This window comes from Necator americanus, chromosome V, assembly GCF_031761385.1.
Source record: "Necator americanus strain Aroian chromosome V, whole genome shotgun sequence".
NCBI lineage: Eukaryota > Metazoa > Nematoda > Chromadorea > Rhabditida > Ancylostomatidae > Necator > Necator americanus.
In genome coordinates, this window is record NC_087375.1 from 21649046 (window position 1) to 21672043 (window position 22998).

The window sequence follows — 22998 nt, forward strand, 5'->3', positions numbered from 1 at the left end:
GTGAGGAAAGAATTTCCACGAAAATCCGAAAGATCGTTCTAATCTCAACAACAAACTTAGCTATTTATTGCTATCCTTTGTGTATAGCGGGGCGGGTGTTGTGTAACGGTTAGAGGTTCTGCTACCTGCACGATCGATCCGAAGTTCGAATCCGCCCTAGTGAAAACCAAGTCATGCATCCTCTCAGTGTCGATAAATTGGTACCAGACTTGTCTGGGAGGAACACACCGATTTGACAGGATTAACCCCCGCAAGTCATCGTTGTACAGGCCACTTACACGTTCGTAAACCTCAAAGGATTCTGAATTGGAGTGAACGTGGCGGCGGATCCCAAGCGGATTGATTAACGCCAGACACGTTATCCTTTATTCTTGATGTATAATGGATAAACAACCTTTTATAACAGGACCTATACTAAAGTGCAATACATCGATGTTAACCGAAAAAAGCGGCGAAAAAAAAGAGGAATGTGAAGTTTTCATATCAGTGAAGATCAACAAACTAGTTGCTATTACTGTGGAAAAAAGAACAGCAGATGTGTAAATATAAAAAGGTAATTTTTCCGTTACAGACTAGGATTCAGCGTTCAAAAGTTGTTACACTTAGTGCTTCACTATCGGCGACAAATTGCGATCATTATCATTTTTTATAGCTGCATTGTGTTGCAAACGACAGTGAACAGGACAAAGGCATACTGAATTGAAGATTGAATAGTTGAGATGTTCCAGAAAATCTCAGCTATTAGTGAAGCGAAAAAACTTGTGCCGGAAGTTTACCGGAAGTTACTAGCGTGTAAACTCGCATACCATGCGCTTACGATGAACTCGCTTGCGGAAACTGTGGACGAATAAAACGTCGAGAAAATCGAGCAGGACATCTAATTCCCCATTAATTCGAAGAATTTAGTTTGAAAGGATTTTACTCAAAATTTGAAGTGGAAGGATGATTTCAGATGTGAAATCATCCTTCCACTTCAAATTTTGAGTAAAATCTAATTGTTCTTGAGTTGATTAGAAATACAATCATCAATTTTCTCCCTTATCTTCTACGCTCAGTTTCTTTTTGCTCACAAAATCTTCAAGCGTTGGTCGCGACATTGACGCTTGTCATTCTAGATCTTGTAGTCTTCTGATTTTCAAAATTCACTCTCTAGCGATCTCTCGTCTCAATTTTCTCACCGTTTCTGACCTTTATCTAGATACTTGCACAACGAAATTCCTACCAAATTCACTGAAATTCGAATAATCAGTTACTATCACCGATTATATTCCTTATTTATTTATTTATTATTATTATTATTACTTGTTTATTTCTTCCTTACCACATTCATTTCATTTCTGCTCTAAGAGAAATGCCTGTCTTTTTTTTTTGCTGCAAAATGTATTCTTCTTCCAACTATTCACTGTTTTTGAGAATTGCTTGAGAAAAGCTTGGATCCGAAGAGATTTCGTGGACGTTCACACAACGTGCCAGTCGTTTCGGAGAAAGCGTGCTGTTGGTACAGACGTAATGTATGCACACACCGCTTCGGTATCGATCCTCTGACTCTGTTCGATGACGTGGAACGAATGTCGCTGTTGAAATGGACAGCATTTTCAAGAAGCACACGCCTGCCGTGTGTGCCGTACGCGCGTGGGTGCGTGGGCACGTACATCGTTACCTGTTCGTGAATGGGCTGTGGGCCCAGTACCGTACTGTCGGATCAGGAACAACAAGTAATAGTCGCGACGTGGAAGGCGCTACGGAAGAATCTTTTCTGTCAACGAGGAGCTGGGACCGCCGCATTGCCGCCACCCGATTCCCATTCCGTCGCTGCTATCCACGGGAAAATCGCTAGTAGAAAAGGTGAGTGGGCGTGTTCTACTGCATTGGGTTAGGGAATTCTCACCTTTTGTGCAATAGAAATTGATATCACCGGTTTTTTACATGCACCGGCCGCTGAGCGCACGATTTTTGATCGAAACGTCTGATAATGCGGATCGATTTCCATAAAATCCAGTGGATTAGTAGTTTTACATTAAGTCTGCACATCTGTGTGATTGTTACGAATAGTTGCGCACATATCAGTAACAAATGGAAACTGATAAGGCAACAGATTAGAAGGTGAAACTAATTCGTTCCTTGGAAGGGTTGAGATCAGCGAAATACGCAACTTCTGCTTCTCAAAAATTTGCGATCTCTCTCGATCCTCTTTTACGGTTTTCTCGATATATTTGCTTCTTTTTACTTCACAATATTCCCTCTCATCATTCTTTTGAACTCATCTGAGCAGGAGAATTCTTACGAATTTAAAGCTTATAGCGAAATTCTGTCTAGGACTGACTCATTTCTCTCTTCCTAGTCCAAAGTTTGTGTTAAGGTTCCTTGTTAAATATTTATTTACATCCATGAAGAGTCATAGTTCTCTCCATTGAATAAAAAGCAGACTATTTCCAGATAATTCGATTGACTCATACATGACTTGATCATGAATCCCAAGTTCAGTGCATGTCAGGGACAGTTTAAGGGATTGCTAGGAAGAGTTTCACTTTTTCGAAACGGAGCAGTTGAAAATATCAAAAAAAAGCAAAAGTATCTAAGAGTTTTCTGTTTCGCTTTCAAACATCCAATTCAGTTGTGTAGTATGAGATGGGTGCTATCGTAAAAAGATGATTTTTTAGATAGTCCTTTCATCGATTTCACTCTATTTCTTCACAATTTGACAATCTATACTTCCAAACTCTTTCCTACGGCTTTCTATTGTGTATCTATTTTTACCCAAGTTTTAGGGCCTGTATATTTGAATAGAGTGTTTGTTTAGGGGAACTCCTGCATTGTTACTTCTTGAAACGGAATGTATAGAAGACTGCAAGGCAGATGAGAGAAAAGTCCCTATGTTTGGTTCAGCCACAAACGATACAATAGAATTACAGAAATCATTCACCTATAATCACACATTTGTTTTCTTATTTCCAATTGACTTTTTTGCCTGTAGTGAAAATAGCCAAGAACCACTACTGCATAACTTTTCTAAGGATTGGACAGAGAGAGAGAGAGAGGAACGAAAAACCTTTATGGGGGATTTTTTTTTTTTAATTTGCATGAAAGATCGAATATCGTGAACATTAATAGCAAATCTCAAGTTTTTAATAAGCAAGAGCCAGCTTTATTCCGAATGAGCAGCTATTTCGTTTCTAGTTGATATGTCAGGAATTCGGCTTATAAAGTTGGGTATTGAAGAGTTGACGAGATTTTTAGAACTTAGATTCCGGATAATGTTTTCCGAACAGTAAGAGCGGATGTTGACTACTACTACTCTCATTTATCTCTAATGATGAAGGTGCGCTTTAGGAATGCAGCAAACACCCCGTTCAGAAATTGTCATTAATATTAACTGTGTAGGGAAGAGGTGTACTCTTGGCCCGTCCGAAATTCCGCTCCCGTGGGAGTTCCGCTTGCATGAACTTGCTGATTTAGTTGGCGAACGGGTGCATGAATGCTTAATGACCGCTTGACACACCACTTGGTTCAGCCATAAATGTCGATTTACAAAAGCAAGTAAATTTCTCAGATCAGTTTCAACAGCACACAGTCATAGTGTTATCGCGTTCGCGGCTCGAGACACGAGTTTCATTCTTTTGCATGTGGTTTTTTGCCGCTTATCATTATCAATTTCTCGCATCTGAGAGCTGATACACACTGAACGACAGACTTCGCAGCCGAGCAAAAAGCGACACTGTACGCGAGGGCGTTCGCGATATCGCGCTGCCCGGCTGTGTGGGGTGAGTTCATTCTCAAGCGCCGTTCGTCGCGAGGAGTCGAAGAATCCGTAGGAATTCTGTCACGCTATTCACTACGTCTCCTACTGCTGCTCACCGATGTCTGCGACCGAGGACCTTTTGAAACGGACGGTGGAAGTCGCTGAAATAAGGGAAGTTACCACTGATGGAGCAGTGATTGAAAAACGAGTTGAGACGGTTGTTGAGGTCCACGATATGAATGATTCCAGGACGAAAGAGGAAATGAATTCAGAAGATATTCAGGAGATTCGTTCAGGAGAAAATCATAACATCCGTTTAGAAGACGTTCGAGACAGCCCCCATTGTATCACGACAGTCATAGAGGTTCACACCGTCACCTGTGAAGCAGCAGGCGAAGCTAACAACAACCAGATCCAGGGAACTATGGTCGATTCCAGAAACGAAGGCTATCGAAGTTGTAAAAATGAGTCAGGTGATCTATTAGAATGTAGTGAGGCTCCAGAAGTACATAGTGATCGGAGTAGGACCGCAGAAGTGAAGGAAAACCGAGCCGACTCTAGCTCTTGCGGCAATACACAGACGGAAGAAGTGGTTCTGGAGGTACACAAAGTACTGGAGGTGGCAATACCTGAAGAATCGGAGAATAGAATCTGTAATCTTTCCAATGAGAGTAATTCAGAGGTTCCAAATGGATCGGAAAACTTCGCCAAAGTCCTTACTGTTTCTGGGACCGAATCTGTGGTAAAGGAGAAGACAGATGTTAGTGCAGAACCTAACTCTGCAACTCATGAGGACATTACCGAAATAGCAGACGATGACAAGAATGACAGCGTCGTAATCAACTCAATATCAATCAATGCGGCTCCGGAACCTCTTGATAAAGATAAAATAGAAGGGTCCTCAACACCTCTTCAAGATGCTCAGGAAGAAGCCAAGAAAGCGGAAAGCCCTTCAGAACCAGCCACAGAACAGCTACAATCCGATTCTGCCGCGGTGAAATATCTACAGAATTGCCAAGTTTCTGTCGTTGTCAGTGCCGCGTCCGAGCATTCCACAGACAGTCACGCATCCATCTCTGAAAAAGAAAGCACTCCAGAATCTACTGCTCATTCGTCCACAAAAAACTCAGATGTTGGAGAAATACCACCTGCAGCTGTGAGTCAGCATCAAGTCGATGACATCAAAGTGCAAGAGAGCTGCCACATTGTGCAGAGCACTGTGACAGCGCCACCTCCGAAGCCACCCCATCCTTCGTCAAATGATGGCCTATCGCTGGGATCGGTTACTATCAGAACGACCACCGCTTCTGCTCCGCCGACACCGCCGGTTAGGAGAAAGTCGACGATGCCCAGTGAGACCCCGCAACCGTCTCCAACATTCCGACGACCACCGTCAGTAGCGTCGTCTAGAATGAATACTATGAACTACACTCTTCAGCGAGGACGACTCTCGTTCCCGACCCTGCCGAGGAATGCGAGGCCACCCACCAGAGGTTAGTTCTGAGAAAATTGCTTTATTCAATTACTACAATTTTTCGTAGGAGATAAACTACTTCTACGGAAACAGAAATTTCTAGGAATTAAATAAAACGTTTTTTTTTTCAAGAATTTTCCCTTTTGAAGTGTTTCTTGTAGAGTCGTGGTTCTCTTCCATCTGTCCTAGTCGGTTCAAGATTTTTCCAGACTTTCTCAGCCTTGTAGCCTTAGAGGGTAGTGATGGTCAGGTCTCTTCACGATTTTCTCCTCAGACTACGCCATGTTCTTCTGCTCTCCTGTTCGTCAAATTCGTTTTTCCGAAAACTCAATTCTTAGAGCGAACGTTACCATAAATCTGTTTTTTTTTTCTCGTACATGAAAACAATTTGATTTCTGATGGCTTTAAGGCTTACTTGCGTGTGATATTTTTGAAAGTAGGTTTAAAAAATCCGCGTTAATTTTGGAACATTTTGGTTTCTTCTTCTCTGACGTTTTATTTGAGAATATTCTTTCGGATCGATCTGTGCAGAAACTCTTACAAACTTCTTTTTTTTTCTTCTCGAGACATTTTTTTTTGTCACGAAATCTAAAAGTATACACGAATCTTTGTCCAGTTTCAGAAAGGTCAACGGCTTATTTGTTTTAGTGATTCATTTCATAACATTTTCAACGTGAATGCTTTTTCACATCAGATCGATTTCGAATTTGGATGTAACATTCGTTACCAGTTATACCAAGGTCACTATTGTTTCACTATCAGCGGCATTTTTGCCTCGTATGTAAAAAAATTATAGGAACTGCCAAAAAGCGTTTCAAGAACTCGTGATGAGTTCTGTACTATAGTTGTTTAGATTTTTCGTACGTCGATGTGGTTCTCTCCTTTAATTCTTCTGATACCTAAAGGGAAGCTTGATGGAGTCTTCTAGCTAACAAAAGAAAGGAACTTTACTTCTTCGAGAAAATTCTATTGTAATAACTATAAAGGAAATCCATATCCGAGTCACTTACGTACACATCGTGTAAGCCTTCTCGCCGCAGTTCTCTTTTTTCCAATTTCATCGACATTAGCTATCGAATATCGTTCATTCATCGTCTTATCTTCAGCTATTCGCACTTATGTCTGGCGTTTCATTCTCGACTGTCTATTTATCGCTTTGCAATCTGCGGATTGTCGTTACGATGAAGGATAAGAGCTTCTTAGCATTGCACTTTCCTAACAATCGCCCGTAAATGTAAACAAAACATTGTATCGTAACTAACTGGTGCTCCTTAGGAAAGATTGCGATCAGAATTATCCCCTTGAAAGGAAGAGGAAAATCTAAGGGAGTGGCAGCTGGAAAGAGAGTGTCTGAGCTGAAATGAGAAGTTTCTAATCGGAATTTCCTCATCAGGGCATGAGTACGAGTAAATAAATGGTGGTATCTGCATTTATTTTGGAGAAAAGCACCACCCGAAGCAACTACATTCCGCTCTTTTATGTCCATTCGGTGGTTAGTATGTCTGCGTTGCTACGTTAGCAGTGTGAAGCGCAAGCTGCGATGAGGTCTCAGCACGAACTTACACGAAAGTATCCCAATTTTTGTCTTAAAGGCATCACCCCACCAATCTGAGGTGGTACGGATTTCAGGTGGAGTATTCGTATACGGTGTAGTAGATTATAGAGAGGGAGGTGATTCCGTCCACTTCTACCTAATTGCCGTAAAAAAATGGCTCGGAAGATGCGTGCACAAGGCTTCCACTCCAACCGAACTCCTTGTAGAAAATAGTGCGCCAGAACGCCCAAAGCCGTATCTTCCGGACCGTTTTTTACGGCAATTAGGAAGAAATGGACGGAATCATAGTCTAGAATCCCGTACACGGATACTCCACCTGAAATCCGTACCACCTCGGATTCGTGGAGTGATGCCTTTAAAGGCAGCATACCACGAATTTGGGGTGGTACGGATTTCAAGTGGAGTATCCATATACGGAGTCGTAAATTATGGAGACCGGGGTGGTTCCGCTCATCTCTCCCTGAATCACCGCAAGCAGCCGGCCCCCGAATGCTGTTTTGTACGATGCCTTCTATTGCAGCGTGCGCTACCCTTGCACGCGTAGCGTCCCTTACTGCCTATTGAGGCAGCCCGAGTTGATTTTCGACGAATCGCATGGCGGAAGCGGCGCAAGAGGTACAATAGATGGCGTCGTACAAAATAGCATTCTGGAGACGGCTGTTTGCAGTGATGCAGGGAGAGATGAGCGGAACTACCCTGTCTCCATAATCTACGACCCCGTATACGGATACTCCACCTGAAATCCGCACCACCTCAGATTCGTGGTATGCTGTCTTTAACACCACTGTTATACTCGGGTCAATCCTGAAGCCTGGTGCAGGCGTAACGTAAGGCGGCACCGCTCGAGTAGATGCCGTGGAACTGGCGGTTGCGATTAGGGTGCTACCACCACTCATCTCTGCAGTACTAGTTCTCAACTGCATTTTGTTTTAGGTCATTTTGACCGACTTTCTATTCTACTTGTTGAGAGCGGTTGCGAAATTTAATAGAACCAAAACAAAACTCGACAACGTAGAGGGAGAAACTACTGCGCATCGTTTCCGTTCTTTTTCTTCTATCTCTCTCTTTCTGATTTCTTCCTTTCCAAGGTTATTGTTAAATAAGAGTGTTTAACAATAACCTTGGAATTAAGGGATGAGTGATGATGTTAACGCAATAATTAGTTCTGGAAACAATTTTCTTTTCCTGTTAAGCAACAATGGTCAATGGAATCTCATTGCTGGGTGCTGGGGAAAAAAGGGAAATCTTACCCTTAATGGGAGAACAAGAAAAAAGAGACCCTGTTGTTTTCAGTCACCGTGATGATTTCTGAAAATAAAGCTGTTTTTTGCTGAACCGGAGAGATTCTTTTTGAATTCCGCTCACGCGGTCATCTCTTTAATGTGATGGGGTTTATTTATTTGTTTCATGTGATTCATTCTAATTTGATTTTTTTCCTAATTTTCAAGAATTTGTGCCAACACTAGTGCAAAGAAAGTTGCTGTGCGATGCGCTTATGAAGCATCCTGCACGGTTCTTTAGTTCGAGTTTCCTCAAGGAAGACACTCATGCCCAGCCAGGTGACACGCTGCTGTCACCTCATGCGAACAGGCGGACACCAAGTGGTGCCGCCGACGTCATTTCGAGTTCTTTACCCGTGCCCTCGATGAAACAACGATTTACGTCCGATGACCCAAATCTGGCCCCTTCGTCCACATTGCACTCTGCTCTAAGCTTACTGTGGTTATTGTTCAACGAGTCTTCGGAACTCCTCGTGGATTTCAATCGATAGTTTCTCTTGCCGATACATAAGTCACTAAAAGATAAGGACGACGTGTCTGAAATGACTGGAATGTGTCAGAATCTGCTTCTCGTTCCTTTTTGTTTTTACTTATTTCACTGAGCAAAGGTTTTTGGTACATCAATCTACCTTGTCAGAAATCTTCCTAATCATTAATTTTCTCCATCGGATTCTAGAGGAAAAAAGACTATGACAAACGATTGAGTGTCCTCCACTACGAGGATGAAGACTTTCCTTATGAAGTGTTGTGAATTTGGTCGCACCTTGTGTGCAAAGCTTCTAAAGTTCTGTTTTTGACTAGGTGACATTATTTCAAATGTTTTTCCTCTACTTTTTCACCAAGTTTTTGGAAACTAAATCATTTTCCAGTTATCTCTGAGGAGTAAAGACGCTAATTCTGCTGTTATTCTGTGACATCTGCGTTCTCAATAACTTTCCGAAAATGCAATAACAGATATGTTGTTCTTAGACAAGCTGCAGCATTAAACGAACATTTAACTATATATTGGACCATGTACAGCTGAGTCAATAAGTCAAGACGTATGGTGCATTTGCACAATCAGACTGAAGCGTGCAGTCGCTATCAATAGGATCCAGTGGCATCGATTGAAAACAACCGCAGTGCAAGCAAAACTTACCCGATAACCTGTTAGTCAGACTTAAAAAATTTATTTTTCAATCCGACCACATGTAATAGGTCTAAAAAGCGGACTGTGAGTAACTTACAATAGCTCTTTGCTTTTTTTTTATCTACTTGTTCATAGCTTTCTATATCGATGCACTTTTCAAGATCTACTCAAATGTGGCAGCAGTCGCGTCCCAGTGCCACTTTTTTTGTTGGGTCCGCAGAAGCGGGACACACCCGCAACATCTACAGTGTCAGCAATGTCTACGATCTCATCCAAATTTACGGTCTCGTCTAAAATGCTCAACATGTTGATCTCGACCTTCTAAATTTCTGCTGCAAAACTGTGTCTCTCTTTTTGACTTTTCAACCTCAGCTTATGAAGAACTTCCATGTGCTTTTATTACTGTTTCCTTCTGTTTATTATTTTCGGATTCTGGATCCTTCGAAGCTTCGTTTCTCCTAACTATTTATCGCCACTGAAGTCGGCTCTCTGCGGAACTTCTTCGTTTATAGGGGGAATGTTCTTTAGGGGCATCCACTCAGTCGCGCTCTGACTTCTGGAAGCTCCATCTTCCTTTTTTCTCTTAATAACTTTAGTTTATATATCATACACACAAATAAATTAATGGTTAGGTCATAGGGCCCCGACTTCAGCTATTAACTTCCGGGAATATGAGCGCGACATTTCTTCTTCATTTGTAACTGTGAGAGAGAAAACATGTTGTGAACTACCTTAGAACACAATGTTCCTAAGCTTCAGGACTCCGTTTGACATCATATTTAATTTGCTTCATCTTATGACGGTAGACAGATGTAAATACTAACTTGGCGTTTTACTCTGTGTTTTATTTCAAGTAACCATGATTCTTTGTGCACCACTTCTCCGCAATGTCCCGAACCTCCGATTTTTATTTTAAATTCTGTGACCGCTTTTCCACTTCCGCTTAACCCACAGAGTTCGTAAACTGTGAATCACAAAGTGCAATGAACTCAGCGCAAATAATTGCTATCGACGATTGTTCGACACGAAACAATCAATACCTATCGTGTATAGGGAATATCGAATGTCATACGGGTCGTCATGCAGACGTCCCACTTGAGTGTGGTCAACGCCGGACATTTCACTACTCTTCCCGCCATATTATCAATACTTCAACTCAACGACTTGCTTTCTAAGAGCCCCTGTCAACTTTTTTGTTGTTTTTCAATCATTTATCGCCACCTACGGAATAGGCGATGCGTTCTCTTCACATTGCGTGATCGGATGAGGTTTGGGTATTCATAGCTGAAATTCAATAGTTGGCCACGAATGACACGCCAGCAGTATCTTGTCACAGAGTTGACCTTGTGACGGTCCTCTTTGATCGTCACCTGTATGATTCAGTGTCAACTATTCAATCTTTTTTATATTCGCAAATTGTTTTGATTGCTTGCGTTATATAGGACATAATGTTTCGTTGGTAAATCATTTATATATACATGTATATTGTTATCATTAAAGGTTCGCCTTTATCGAGCTGACTTTACCAAATGCAAGATCGGACTAGCGAGTTTGATGAGGAGGAATTTGGACTGAAATAAATGATGGAATGTACAGCCGTTGTTCAATTCATGTCAAAAAGTTCCTTTGGAAAAGGAACAGTTGTCACATAGCGTCTTCCATGTGCTTGTCTCTACTTCTGCAAAACAATTTCAAATGGACATGTAAAGATGCCTCTAGAATCACTATAATTTTCTCTCTTTGAGACACTAATTTCGTGTATTGCGTAGAAATGTGGCATTGGATTCCTAGGACGGGGTGATCGGCATGGTTGAGTACGTCTTTTTTCTGCTCAATCGGTTCAAATAGTGTTCTTTCTGCACAGAAAACGTGTACTTATGCGCAGATGACATTGTTTTCATTCCACTGCGAATGCATTTTGCATGCGAACTGTCGATATACGGCTGCATCAAATGGTCGACGTTATGTATTAATGACACGTCCTTGTTGCAGTCATCACGAACACTTTGAAACTACTTCTTACCACTTCTCGCGAACACAGCAGGAGGAACAATCTGTGTCCCGAGAATAAGAGTGGAACGTCGCCCGCTGCTCGTGCTGCCCTCCCGCGGATGACGTCACGTCACTGAATCATCGGAGTGGTCGGTTGTATGTCGTCAGCGCATGTGGACTCGTGGTGACTCAACTGCGGCGAGAGCGCGTTGAATCGATCGCATTTCTTTAAGCGCTCACTGTTCCCAACATCCATCCAGAGATGTTTCCGTTTCATTTTTTCCTGTTCCCTTGCTGGATTAGTCACAAATTCCTACCATTGCGAGCCGGTGTTCATAGTTGGCTTTACTGTCTGTTTCATGCGTTGCTCACTTCGTTTTGGCTTCTCGTTTGTGGTCTCAGAGAATATACCGCCCTGTTGTTCAACAGCTTGAAGTTGGTGCATAGTGGTGATTCTTTCGATAATGCTCCCTGACCAACTTTGCTATCCTGATAATAGCGTACAGTTTCTTGTAAAATTTGGTACTCTGGCAGACTGTTTCGTGGTATCTCGTGACTGCGTCGCTCATTCTAGTCTACCATCCTGGATCCCTTCTAAGCTGATACGGTTAATTTTCGGCTTAGCTAACGTTTCGAGCTCCTCTTGCTTCTTCCTGTTGTTAAAACCTACCTAACCATGAAGCTTGTAGAAGGATCAGTGAGCTTGGATGTAGCTGTCAATTTGAGGTGTTTTTTATTCAGAAATGATAACAAATATGAGCTTAGGGAGCAAGAAGATGTACTTCTTGCAAAAATGTAATAGAATAGATCACATTAACTACATATACGTTGACTGGGATCCTCAATTCATTTTGGATTAAATACACGATTTTTTTAAGCAAACTTTAATACTTAAAAAGGTGAAGAAGCTTGTTCTCAGACGATATTACTGTCGCATGTGTGCGTTTATATATGTTTGCAACCTACTCTCGTAATTCATTCGTCCGCTTTTCTGCCAGTTCACTGAAGCACTTGGATCAAATCCCTTTCCCTGCTTTTACTCCCTCTTTAAATAAAGTGGAGGAGACGCGTTTCTGGAACAACATTGCTGTTAAAGACAAATTATAAGTTTGGGAAATTAGTGGGAATTTTTTAAACCATTAGCGAAGGTATGCGAATCGGTAGCGCTAAGTGACAAGGGAACTAGTCTCAGTTGAACCTAAGTTAGCTCTGCGTTCACTCTATTCGCTCTTTGTCCCTCTTTTTTGCATTTCTACTGAAATTTTCCATTTCTCTTGCTGTGATGTCTTTTCTATGATCTGCTTCAACAGAAATGAAATAAAATGTGCAAAGAGTCGTGCACATGTTTGATCTACTCATTCCGATGCGATTAGTTTTTCGTCTTTATATTATGAGCTGTCGAACGGTGGATAGTTCTCATAAGTTCGAATTCATTCATCATAAGATTTCAAAGTCTCTGTTCTCCACTAATAATATCTTCCAAAGTTTGGAAAATTATGAAAACGTGTCCCGGTACTCCCACAACAGTGATATGAGAAGCGCTAACTGTTAGTTCGAGACTCTTGCAAAGCGAATTCTCATTGTTCCCATTTCGGCGTCATCACCTTACATTGTTTACATATAAGGTTCGACCTCAAACTAGGCCCACTGCCGCATTAAATCCTCTTTTTGGTTCCATTCGCGCGGCCACTTCTGCTCTCTTTCGTGGCCACATAACCAAACGAATTCTGGTGTTGGTGAAATCGATCCAAAGTAAGTTTCACATGTTGTTCCGTTTTCTGCTTGGTCCAAATCACATTATTCGTATAGTTTATGACGAAATATGTGGCTTTGGGTTCTTGCTTCATCAATATTACCCCAACTTATGTTTGATCTAATTTATGACTTTCATGCGAAAGTCTACTACTTAACCTACTAACCCGCGGTTTTTTTTTTTCACGGAATCAGTGAGAAATTTATTATCATTTCCGGTATTATTTTTCAATGCGCACAACCGAATATGCTAAGTTTTAAGTTATTTTCGGTACCTAAACAACCAACGGTGATTTTTCCTGCCAGAAACCAATCATTTTTGTCTCTTCTTCATCCTCTTCTTTTGTAGTAGCAGTAATAGGAATTATAGTTCTCCTTCCTTCACTCCTCGGAAATGATGTTTTTCGTGGACACAATGATGATGAACATTGTGGGATCCTCGGTGGATTTTTTCTGGGATGCTTATGAACAACTTTGTTGGTCAATCTGGTTATGGAGAGGATTTAATGTGTTAAGAGCGAGGGTCGAGCCTGTTCCGCTGCTGCAGCAGGTTTAGATGCAAAGAAAAAAAAATTATAGCGTGCCCCCACAAATGCTCTTCGATTTATTAGGCAGCTCTAGTCGTGTTCTTTCTTTACTGATGGACATAATCAAATAACATGTGGTATGCTACAACTCATCATATTCAGCCAGAGCAAACTTTTTCCCTATACTTGCTCGAATCTACGCGTGACTGTATTCATTTTATGGTCGGCGCCAAATCTGTTGAGATGGATGGGCGCGACGCGTCTGCGTCAGCGCATGCTTCTTTGTTTGACACACAGTCCCTTTTCGCTCTCCCCTTAGATAGAAGTAGTCTTTTTTTATTTGCTCTGCATCTTTTTGCATAGGTGTTTTGCAAAAGTGGAAAAGCATGTGTGTATGTGTGAAATGAAAAAAAAGAATGCGTGCGAGAGTCTCCGATGGCGCACAAGACGTTTATCTACGGATATTAGCTTCACGCTTTCAAAACATTCGTATCGTTCCGTAGAAAAAGTTACGATTCTCCTAGTGATATTTTCGCATTTGCGGTTTTTCTTTTTCGGGATGCACGCGATCCGTAGATTCTTTATCGTTCGTGCTACACCCGAGCTGTCATTCTTGGACGTATATCGTCTCCACCATTGTTTTCTTCAGTCGCTATGACCTGCGTTCTCACCTCATCTAGTGGTTCCTCTTTACTTGTTGTTAGGGGTTTCAGTTGTTGAGTAACAACTGTTATGTGAGGTATCTCCACCGAAATGAAACTTCACTTCGTATACTAATTCACTGTTTATATGACCCTGTCTTCGTACAAGAAATAAAAGTTTTCGTACATTGACATGATTACTGGACCTGCATTGTCCGTTGCGTTATTCCCTAGTGTTCACTTCGTTTTCAGATTGCCACTAGTTTTGAAACTTGCATGAGATAAGACATGGAAGTCAGTTCCCAATCAATTTCTTTTTTTTTTGACTATCAATCCCCAATCCATTTCATTTTAATTGTTCCTATCGGTCTACGATGGTTTCACTGGATATTGGATAGAAGAGAGGTTGAATGCCCACTTGGAAACCTTGCAACCACGCTTTTGTCGACAATACAGAGTGCTATGTGCCTTTTGATATCTTACTCATGCTCATATCTACTCTTTTTAGCCTAGTGAGAGACACAATCGTGATTTAAAGGCATCACCCCGCGAATCTGAGGTGGTGCAGATTTCAGGTGGAGTATTCGTATACAGGATGGGAGACTACGGAGAGGGAGGTGATTCCATCCATTTCTTGCTAACTGCCGTAAAAAACGGCCCGGAAGATGCGGCGCCGCACAAGACTGGCGCGCTCCAATCGAACCTCTTGTACAAAATGGTGCGCCAAAACGAATGAAGCCGTATCTTCCGGGCCGTTTTTCATGACAATTAGGAAGAAATGGACGGAATCACCCTTCTCTCCATAATCTACGATCCCGTATACGAATACTCCACCTGAAATCCACACCACCTCAGATTCGTGGGGTGATGCCTTTAATTTCCGTCTCTGTCTCCATTTTCGACTTATAATCATCGGTGCGATAGGGAGGAGTAGGACCTTCTTCATGTGAAGGAGGCCTAGCTCACGGGGTGCAGCTCAAGTGATGAGGATCCCGTCGGCAACCGTCTAGAAGTAAAGGGGGTTGGAGCAGCGGCTCAGACTATCGCATCTATGCGTCTAATAAATCTCGTCATGATGATGATCGAGTATTGGTTGTCTTGAGTTGAACCGGGCACGAAGTTGGTATAATCTGTCTATATCGTTCCAAATTATTTGTTGTCTATTTGCGCGCATCTCAGTTAATTAGTCCTCAACCCGTCTTATACCCCATTCAAAGTTAAATGACTTGTATACGAGCGTGCTCATCGCAGTGGCTCAGTGCCCGGTTGTGTTCCTATGTCACACGTTCTTTTACCTGTGCTGGTTTTCCTTGTCAGTTACACGATCGAAAAGATTAGTAGTAGATAGGTGACCTTCGTCTTCCGGTGTTTGGGACACGCTTTCTCCTGTCGTGGATTCGTCACCGTCTATACGCGGAATTGGAATTCCATCTAAGGTTACTTTTTATTTGCTTGTACTTGTCGAGAGCATCTGTTGAGATCGGACGAGAGGAAAAACCGCGCATTCTCGTGGTAAATGTTGGCCTTCGGAATCGACCCCACTCTACGACCCGAAATCGATCAGACGGCGATTTTCACCCTTTGCGCTGTTCCCTTCTTCTTCTCTTCGTGTCGACTGCAGTTCTGACACCCACATATCCATCTTCTCGCTGTTTTCTATTAGTTCTTCATTTTTTGATGCATCGTCTATTTACTTTGTTCAAAGATTGAGAACCTTTAATCCTTATGTCTCTTTCATCAGTGAAATTGATGGTATTCAGATCTTTCCTTTAGTTTAGTATGGAGAACACCCCAGAACTCTTTTGGAATTTGTCTCAATCTTGATAAGATTCATTATGTTGTGTTAGCATATTGTTGCAGATACTCCCACCTCCCTTCGAAATTTGGATTCCTTCCGTTTAAATCGGCTTCGGAAATAGTACAAAGCATGGTTGTGAATATTCACTCTGTTGTTCTGGACTGAATTGGGTGATTTGTATTGTATGAGGTTGCGGGTGTTAATTGCGGTCATGCGTGTGTGTTCACAAGAAACCTGCTTTTGTTGCATGAAGAATCGTTTTCTATCCCTTTCAATTCGAATCACATTTACTATCACTTCGTTGCATGTCTGCTCTCAACGTCCTCTTCGTCCTCGTTTTATTCCTCTTTGATAGAAGTACAGCAATAAGTAGAATTCAGAGGGATACGTACATATGTACTATGACAGGCAATGTTCCGTTAATCTTTTCATTCTCCATCTGAGTAGGAAAACTGTTCCTTCTCTCAGTTCATGTCGTATTATGTTTATAAGCACTAATAATAGACAAAAAACAGAGAACTCCATATTATGTGAAAACAGTTGCATACATTTGGATATTTTATTGCATTACTTTGACTTTTACTATTCCCTTAATTTACTTCGTTCTGTTTACTGTTTAGGAATGCTTACTGAGGAATTCGAAGTCCTCTTTTTGTGAAAGTATAATAGAGGACTGAAAATCCTTTGGTTCCCCTTACGATGCTTACGAAATGAGGAGATTTTTTAAGCCCAAAATTCTCGTTCTAAGTCTTCTTACTTGCAAAACTCACCTCTCATTCTAGTCGGAAGTCTTCGGTGAACCTTCCGCATAATTCCATGGCACTAGGAAAAAGAACATTCCGCGCAAATGACGTCTTACGCTTTACAATCAAGGGAAAGCTACTGCAGAGGCAATATTTGCATCTTTTTACTTGCACTATGTTGTCGTTTTTCCATCTCGTTGGCTTTACACTATAATCCTCTACTCTCGCCTCAATCTAAGAACACTAACAGAATTATTTTTCTTTATTGCCTTCATTCTGAGCGAGTTAAAATAGTCGTCCAGAATGCGACTGTGAAACAAACATGCGCCGTTAAGTTGGATGTATTGAACTGTAATGGATGTTCTACAAGGTTGAAAATTGAGGTATTTTCCGGTAATTGCAAATGCAGTACAATGCATCTTTCTACCTTCTCGTTGACATTTGCTTTCGAATCTTTGCTCCGTTTAGACTTGTGGGGTTAATACTATGCGCACTTCATTAAGAGTCGGCTGCTTACTTATCCTCTATTTTAAGAACATGTTGTGGGATCTAAATATGTTGCATTGAATGTCTAGCAAAAGAAATTGAAGATAAAGTTTTATCATTGTTCATTCTACTTTGCTTAGAAGACTTCGGGCAGAAGAGAAAGCCGAGAAGCATGTTTAGCTGGTTGGGCGGTGATTCTTCGAAAAAGAAGAACAAAGATGTAAGATTAATCCATACAATTTCTTAAAGTATTATTTCTGAATATTTTGCATATTGTCAAACATTTTCTGATTTCTATGCAGGTGTTGGACTCTGTCAGTGAGGGTCTCCGAAAAATTTACAAGCAAAAGTTATACCCACTTGAGGAGCATTACAAATTCCACGAATTCCATTCACCCGCCTTAGGTGAGTAGTTTTGTTAGTGGTTATGTATTTATTTTTATCCTTGAAGAAGTCCCATGAGAAAAGTCCCTTTTTTCTTTGCTTTTGTATTCGTAAAATAGTCTGGTTTTGTCTCTTCTGTCTTTTGATGTAAGCCTCTAAACCTCTTTTCTTTCTGAATGATTCGCACAGAAGTCAATTCGGTAGTGTATCAATGGGAGATTGATTCAATATTCAATTACTTTCTGAAATATAGAGATGTATAAAAAATGGAAGTACTTTATTATAGTAATTCTGCGTTTATGCTTTCAAAGAAAAAATTCCGTTCATTACGAATTATGTTCGAAGTTGATATAAAATTAATGAAAGACATGAATGACAGACATTATTAACCGTGCGTTCAAAACTTCTTAAAGACCCGCTAAAAATTATCAGGAAAGCTGGTCCAAATGAGTGCAAAGTTTCGGGAGACATTGTTTGAAATAGTGGTGTATGTTATAGCTTAGGTATAACATAAATTATAGACGATCCTGACTTCGATGCCAAGCCAATGATCCTCCTTGTTGGGCAGTACTCAACTGGTAAAACGACATTTATTAGATACCTACTGGAACAGGTATTTCATTAATACACTGATTACTTGTCTTTTGATAGGTCATATTGAGGTAAATACATAAGTGCGATTAAAATAAACTGTGGAAATCGTGGGACAACTTGCCTTCATGATTTTGAAAATGATTTTACTTATATTGATATTGTTGAGTATTGTTTTCACCGTTCGTTTATCTCTTTTAGTCCAGAACTCCTTTAGGACTTTCCTGGGATTCGAATTGGTCCAGAGCCTACCACTGATCGATTCATTGCCGTTATGCACGGTGAAGAAGAGGGAGTGGTGCCAGGAAATGCGCTTGTGGTTGATGCGAAGAAACAGTTCAGAGCGCTAAGCGGGTGTGTCCGTTTGTGTCTCCTTTCCGTCAATCGTCACTTAGTGAGAAGATAAAAATAGCTGATTTTGGGAAAAATTTGAACACGAGCTTCATGCACGGTAGTGAAAGGGCAACTGAATCACACTCTGAGTCACCGCTATTCTTAACTAACTAACTGACATTTCTCGTTAGGGTCGTATTACTTTGTTGTGATGTTGTGGTTAAAGTCAGATTGATGTGACCAGGATTTGAGCGCTTTTCCTTGAGCAGAAATCCGAGAAAATTACGTTGAACGTCCGTTGAAAATTACTATTATCCTTGCTAACAGAAAGACTGTTAGCAAGGATCAGCCATCTATTCTTTCGCATCCTTCAAAAATCGCACAGCGATTTGTGCACGCTTCTAAATCACAGAAGAAAATACTATGATACAAATACTGTAGGTGATACAATAATGTAATGCAGAATGTAGTATCCTTTCTCATCTAGAATTTCTGGTTTTTAGATGAACTCAAAATAAACTGCAGTGTTGTGATGAAAAGCGTTCGTTGGTTTTCGGACCTCCATTTCATTTTACACAGAACGCAGAAAAGAAGACCTTCCAATGCGTCATTTTCGTTTGATTTCAAGAAAAAAAATTAAAATTATTTCTTAAATTCTGCTCATCTGGATGTTTAGTTGCTTCTCTTTTGTATGATTAGAAACGAAAAACATCCGCCACTTTAATAAAACTTACAGTATCCTTGCTTATCATCAGTATTTAAGATTCGGCAATGCGTTTTTGAATCGTTTCCAATGTTCGACGTTGAATAACCAAGTACTAGAGAGCGTAACCATCGTCGACACTCCCGGCATTCTTTCCGGGGAGAAACAAAGGTGAGCTAAGCGTTCAAATAGGGCAAATTGCTTTGATGGTATGAAAACTACAATTATCAAGTTAAAGTGAGGTATTGACTAATTCATTGCTTTTTCTTTACTATTTCTGAAGACAGGTTAGTGGGAATCAGTTGTATGCAATGGGTTCATTATTTTTGGTTAGTGTGCTATGACTGCAAATCGTTGAAATAAACATTGATTTTTTTCGCTTTTGTTATCTCCTGATTTAGTTGGAGCTTCTTGTGCAGTCAGTATGCATGACCCTTCCCTATCGCCTCATTGTGTGCACTGGTTCCTGGTTTGGTGGCGCTTTTATTTTCTTTCCCAACTTCTTTGGTCAATATCTAGGCTCTTTTATGTTTTCGTTTTCAAGTCCTGCACCACCGAAGTCACCATACGCTCGGCGATATATTCGCGGGTAATGTGTAGTGTGTTAGCGATGCGTTTGCTGCTTTTAGCCAACTTGATCCTACAATGTATTGTCGTCGCTATGACAATGTTAACTTTTCGATTTTCTCTTCGTTGTTGTAAGTGAGGGTTATTCTGCTAACCTAACATTTAGTTGTACCCAGGAGCAATTTTTGTACAATTTGTCTACCTCTGTGCATGTTTGTAGTTGCTACTTAAGAAGTGTTGCTTTGTGGTGTTCCCAGTTGTAGCACATAACGTGCAAAAGCGCTCACTGTTCAGAATCGATCGAGGATATGACTTCACTGGGGTACTAGAATGGTTCGCAGAGCGTGTAGATCGCATTATCCTTCTCTTCGATGCGCATAAGTTGGACATCTCCGACGAATTCAAACGATGTATTGAAGCACTCAGCGGTTGGTGAGATTTCTTCTTAACCATACCTAAATAAGGATGAAAACGATAAATTATTCTATCTTCGTTTGTCCATTTCTTGCAAGATTCAAAAATTTCGCTTTTAATGTGCGTTTGCTGGGTTCTTCTAAATTCAGGAATTTCAATTTTCAGGAAATGAGGATAAGATTCGAATTGTCCTCAACAAATCTGATATGGTTGATCATCAGCAGTTAATGCGTGTATATGGTGCCTTGATGTGGTCTCTGGGAAAAGTTTTCAAGACCCCCGAAGTTTCTCGAGTTTACATCGGAACATTCTGGGATCATCCTCTTCACTATGATATTAACAGGTTAAATTTCTGCAATAACGGTTTTCTTTGTTCTGATCACAAATAAATAGCGAGTAGTATTTTAGTTGTGTAGTTTGTAAATTGCCGCCGATCACTGTTTTTTTTTTGCGGTCAGATAGTCTGAGAACCTACAGTTTATGTTAAAACGATTACAGGCGTTTGTTCCAAGATGAACAACATGATTTATTCCAAGATTTGCAAGCGCTGCCACGAAATGCTGCACTTCGCAAGCTGAATGACTTGATTAAGCGAGCGCGACTTGCGAAGGTATCGAAATTTTGAACGTTTTTTGTCTGATTTCTTGAGTTGTAATTTTAGCACAGTGGGCTTTAGGTTCATGCTTTCATCATCTCCGAACTACGCAAACAAATGCCAAGCATGATCGGCAAGGAAAAAAAGAAGAAGGAACTCATCCAGAATCTGGACAAGATTTTCGAACAGCTACAACGAGAGCATAACATCTCACCTGGAGATTTCCCAGATGTAAACAAGATGCGAGATAAACTGCAGAATCACGACTTCACAAGGTTTAATCCGCTAAAACCGAAACTTCTTGAAATCGTTGACGGAATGCTGGCTAGCGATATTGGTGAGTACACAGATTGCTCATGTTGGGGGTTCTGAACATGAGCAGCTTTGTTATGTGCGACTGTTTAGTTGTATTGATTAGATTTAACAGATGATTTCCTGCTCTGAAATTGCATTCTACAAATCTTTACCAGACCATTTTTCGTTCTTCCTTTTCATTCTCTTCTTAGAATTCCCTTTTTAGCTCGACTAATGGCGCAAATTCCAAAGGAAGAGGCTCAGTTGTCTACTGCTGCGACGACAAATGGACATGTTTCCGAGCAACCGACTGTCAAAGGAGGTGCCTTCACTCAAGCTCAAGAGGCCGAAACTCCATTCGGATTCGGAAGGGTAATTATCGTTTTCATAGGCTGCTCCAATCATAAATGACTGCTAGATGTTAAGTTTCTAATTCTTCGTTTCATCTGGTGAGAAGTTCATTTGTTGAACTATCGTTAAGCATCTATAGTACGTTGACTTTTATATTTTAAGGGTGAAGGCTTCGATAAAGGTGCTGATGAACCCGAATGGGTGGTGAGCCGTGAACGAAGTCAAGCAGATGCTACATTCGCTAGTCTTGGTCCCGTTGACGGTTACATCAGCGGTACGTTTACATTTCTGCCTCTAATTCTAAAATCCCTCTTTGTGACAGTTTGTAGTGATACTGTAAGAGGCTTACCCATAGCTCCTTCCAGCATTGCTTTGTAACTCGTGATTACTCTTCGTTATATAATCAGTAGGCCAGAAACGACGCCTCATTTTTCATTGTTTCTGTTCAATAATTTTTGCCGGATTCTTGTATATTTAGTCCTTGTGATAAGCAATATGTTATACATAGTAATTGGCAATACGTGAAGATGCGTACTAGCAACAATCTTTGGCCAAGAATGGTGTTATTGATCGCCAAAGTACATAAGAAACGGTGACACTTTACAATTTCTCAATTATACCAGCCCCACCAAATTAATTGTATCGTCCGACGCTTTCACGCAAAATGATATACGTGTTTTCGATGTAACATTGGTGGTAAAGTGTACTTTTTTGTCATGACAATGATCTACTCTTGAAAAAGTTAGGGATATCCAATTCAATTCAAGGTCGTGCTTCATCGAGCAGCTCTTCTGGTAATGTTTATCATCATATATTAACGTGTATAATTTAAGAACTAAAGATCTACTTGTGCTCAGCTAGCATTTCAAGGCTTTGCGCGCTACACTTTCCTGCTGTTATGGTTTGCTGGTTCTTTGTTTTCAGTTTTTATGAATACTATATATCTTTTTAACATACAAGTGTGTAATAGCCTATGATTTTACACTACCGAGGACTATTGAGGGAATGTTGCGTTAAAATAACGTGGACATTGCCATCCGTTCCAGTCCATACTGCTTACGCTTTTCTAGGCACGTGTTATGCTGTTTATACGCATGCTAGAAATGGGTACCATTAGCACTTTTATTTTCGGTTTGTACTACTGCAATTAAATGACCTCAATCTAATAAGTTCTTTGGTATTTGATGCTGCTAGAATGACTTTTAATTCTCATGATTTCACTATTGCTATCCTCATTCCATCATCTTCTTAAGGTCGTGCTGCTAAAGAGCACATGGTCAAATCGAAGCTTCCCAACGCTGTGCTTGGTAAAATCTGGAAATTGGCCGACGTTGACAGAGATGGCCAGTTGGATGCGGACGAGTTCGCTCTCGCTAATTACTTAATTAACTTGAAGCTTGAGGGTAGGTTGTGTGGTGGTAGCTAGCCTCCTTTATTTTTCAAATTTCAAGATTATTTCAATCCTTTGCTTTGTCTATGACTTATTTCTGGTTGACGTTTCTGAAAGCAGTTTTTTTTTAAATGGATGTCGTTAAGGTCACGAACTCCCCACAGAGCTGCCGAAGCACCTTATTCCGCCATCAAAACGCGACATGGAGCCCGTATATCCAAAACTAGACGATGAATAAGAGTACGAAGGGTGCCTACGGA

General features: G+C 40.8%; 2 protein-coding genes across 3 annotated transcripts; both read left to right on the top strand.

The window, feature by feature from the left end:
- Nucleotides 1-1670: 1670 nt before the first annotated feature.
- RB195_014766 (uncharacterized protein) lies at nt 1671-1877 on the top strand (the record flags this gene model as incomplete). The annotated part of the gene is made up of 1 exon (XM_064205167.1): nt 1671-1877. The coding sequence occupies one exon, from the start codon at nt 1671-1673 to the stop codon at nt 1875-1877; it is 207 nt and encodes a 68-aa protein (XP_064061048.1).
- Nucleotides 1878-3857: 1980 nt separating this feature from the next.
- RB195_014767 (uncharacterized protein) lies at nt 3858-22976 on the top strand (the record flags this gene model as incomplete). Of its 2 annotated transcripts, XM_064205168.1 has the most annotated exons (15): nt 3858-5232; nt 17257-17336; nt 17419-17521; nt 18022-18113; nt 18309-18445; nt 19188-19298; nt 19672-19716; nt 19989-20122; nt 20274-20451; nt 20607-20718; nt 20785-21040; nt 21224-21369; nt 21511-21622; nt 22602-22751; nt 22885-22976. In XM_064205168.1, 15 exons carry the CDS (start codon nt 3858-3860, stop codon nt 22974-22976), a joined length of 3123 nt encoding a protein of 1040 aa, XP_064061049.1. The 2 variants fall into 2 exon arrangements, with proteins under 2 accessions (XP_064061049.1, XP_013296924.2); XM_013441470.2 differs by lacking the exon at nt 19672-19716.
- Between the last annotated feature and the right edge of the window lie 22 nt (nt 22977-22998).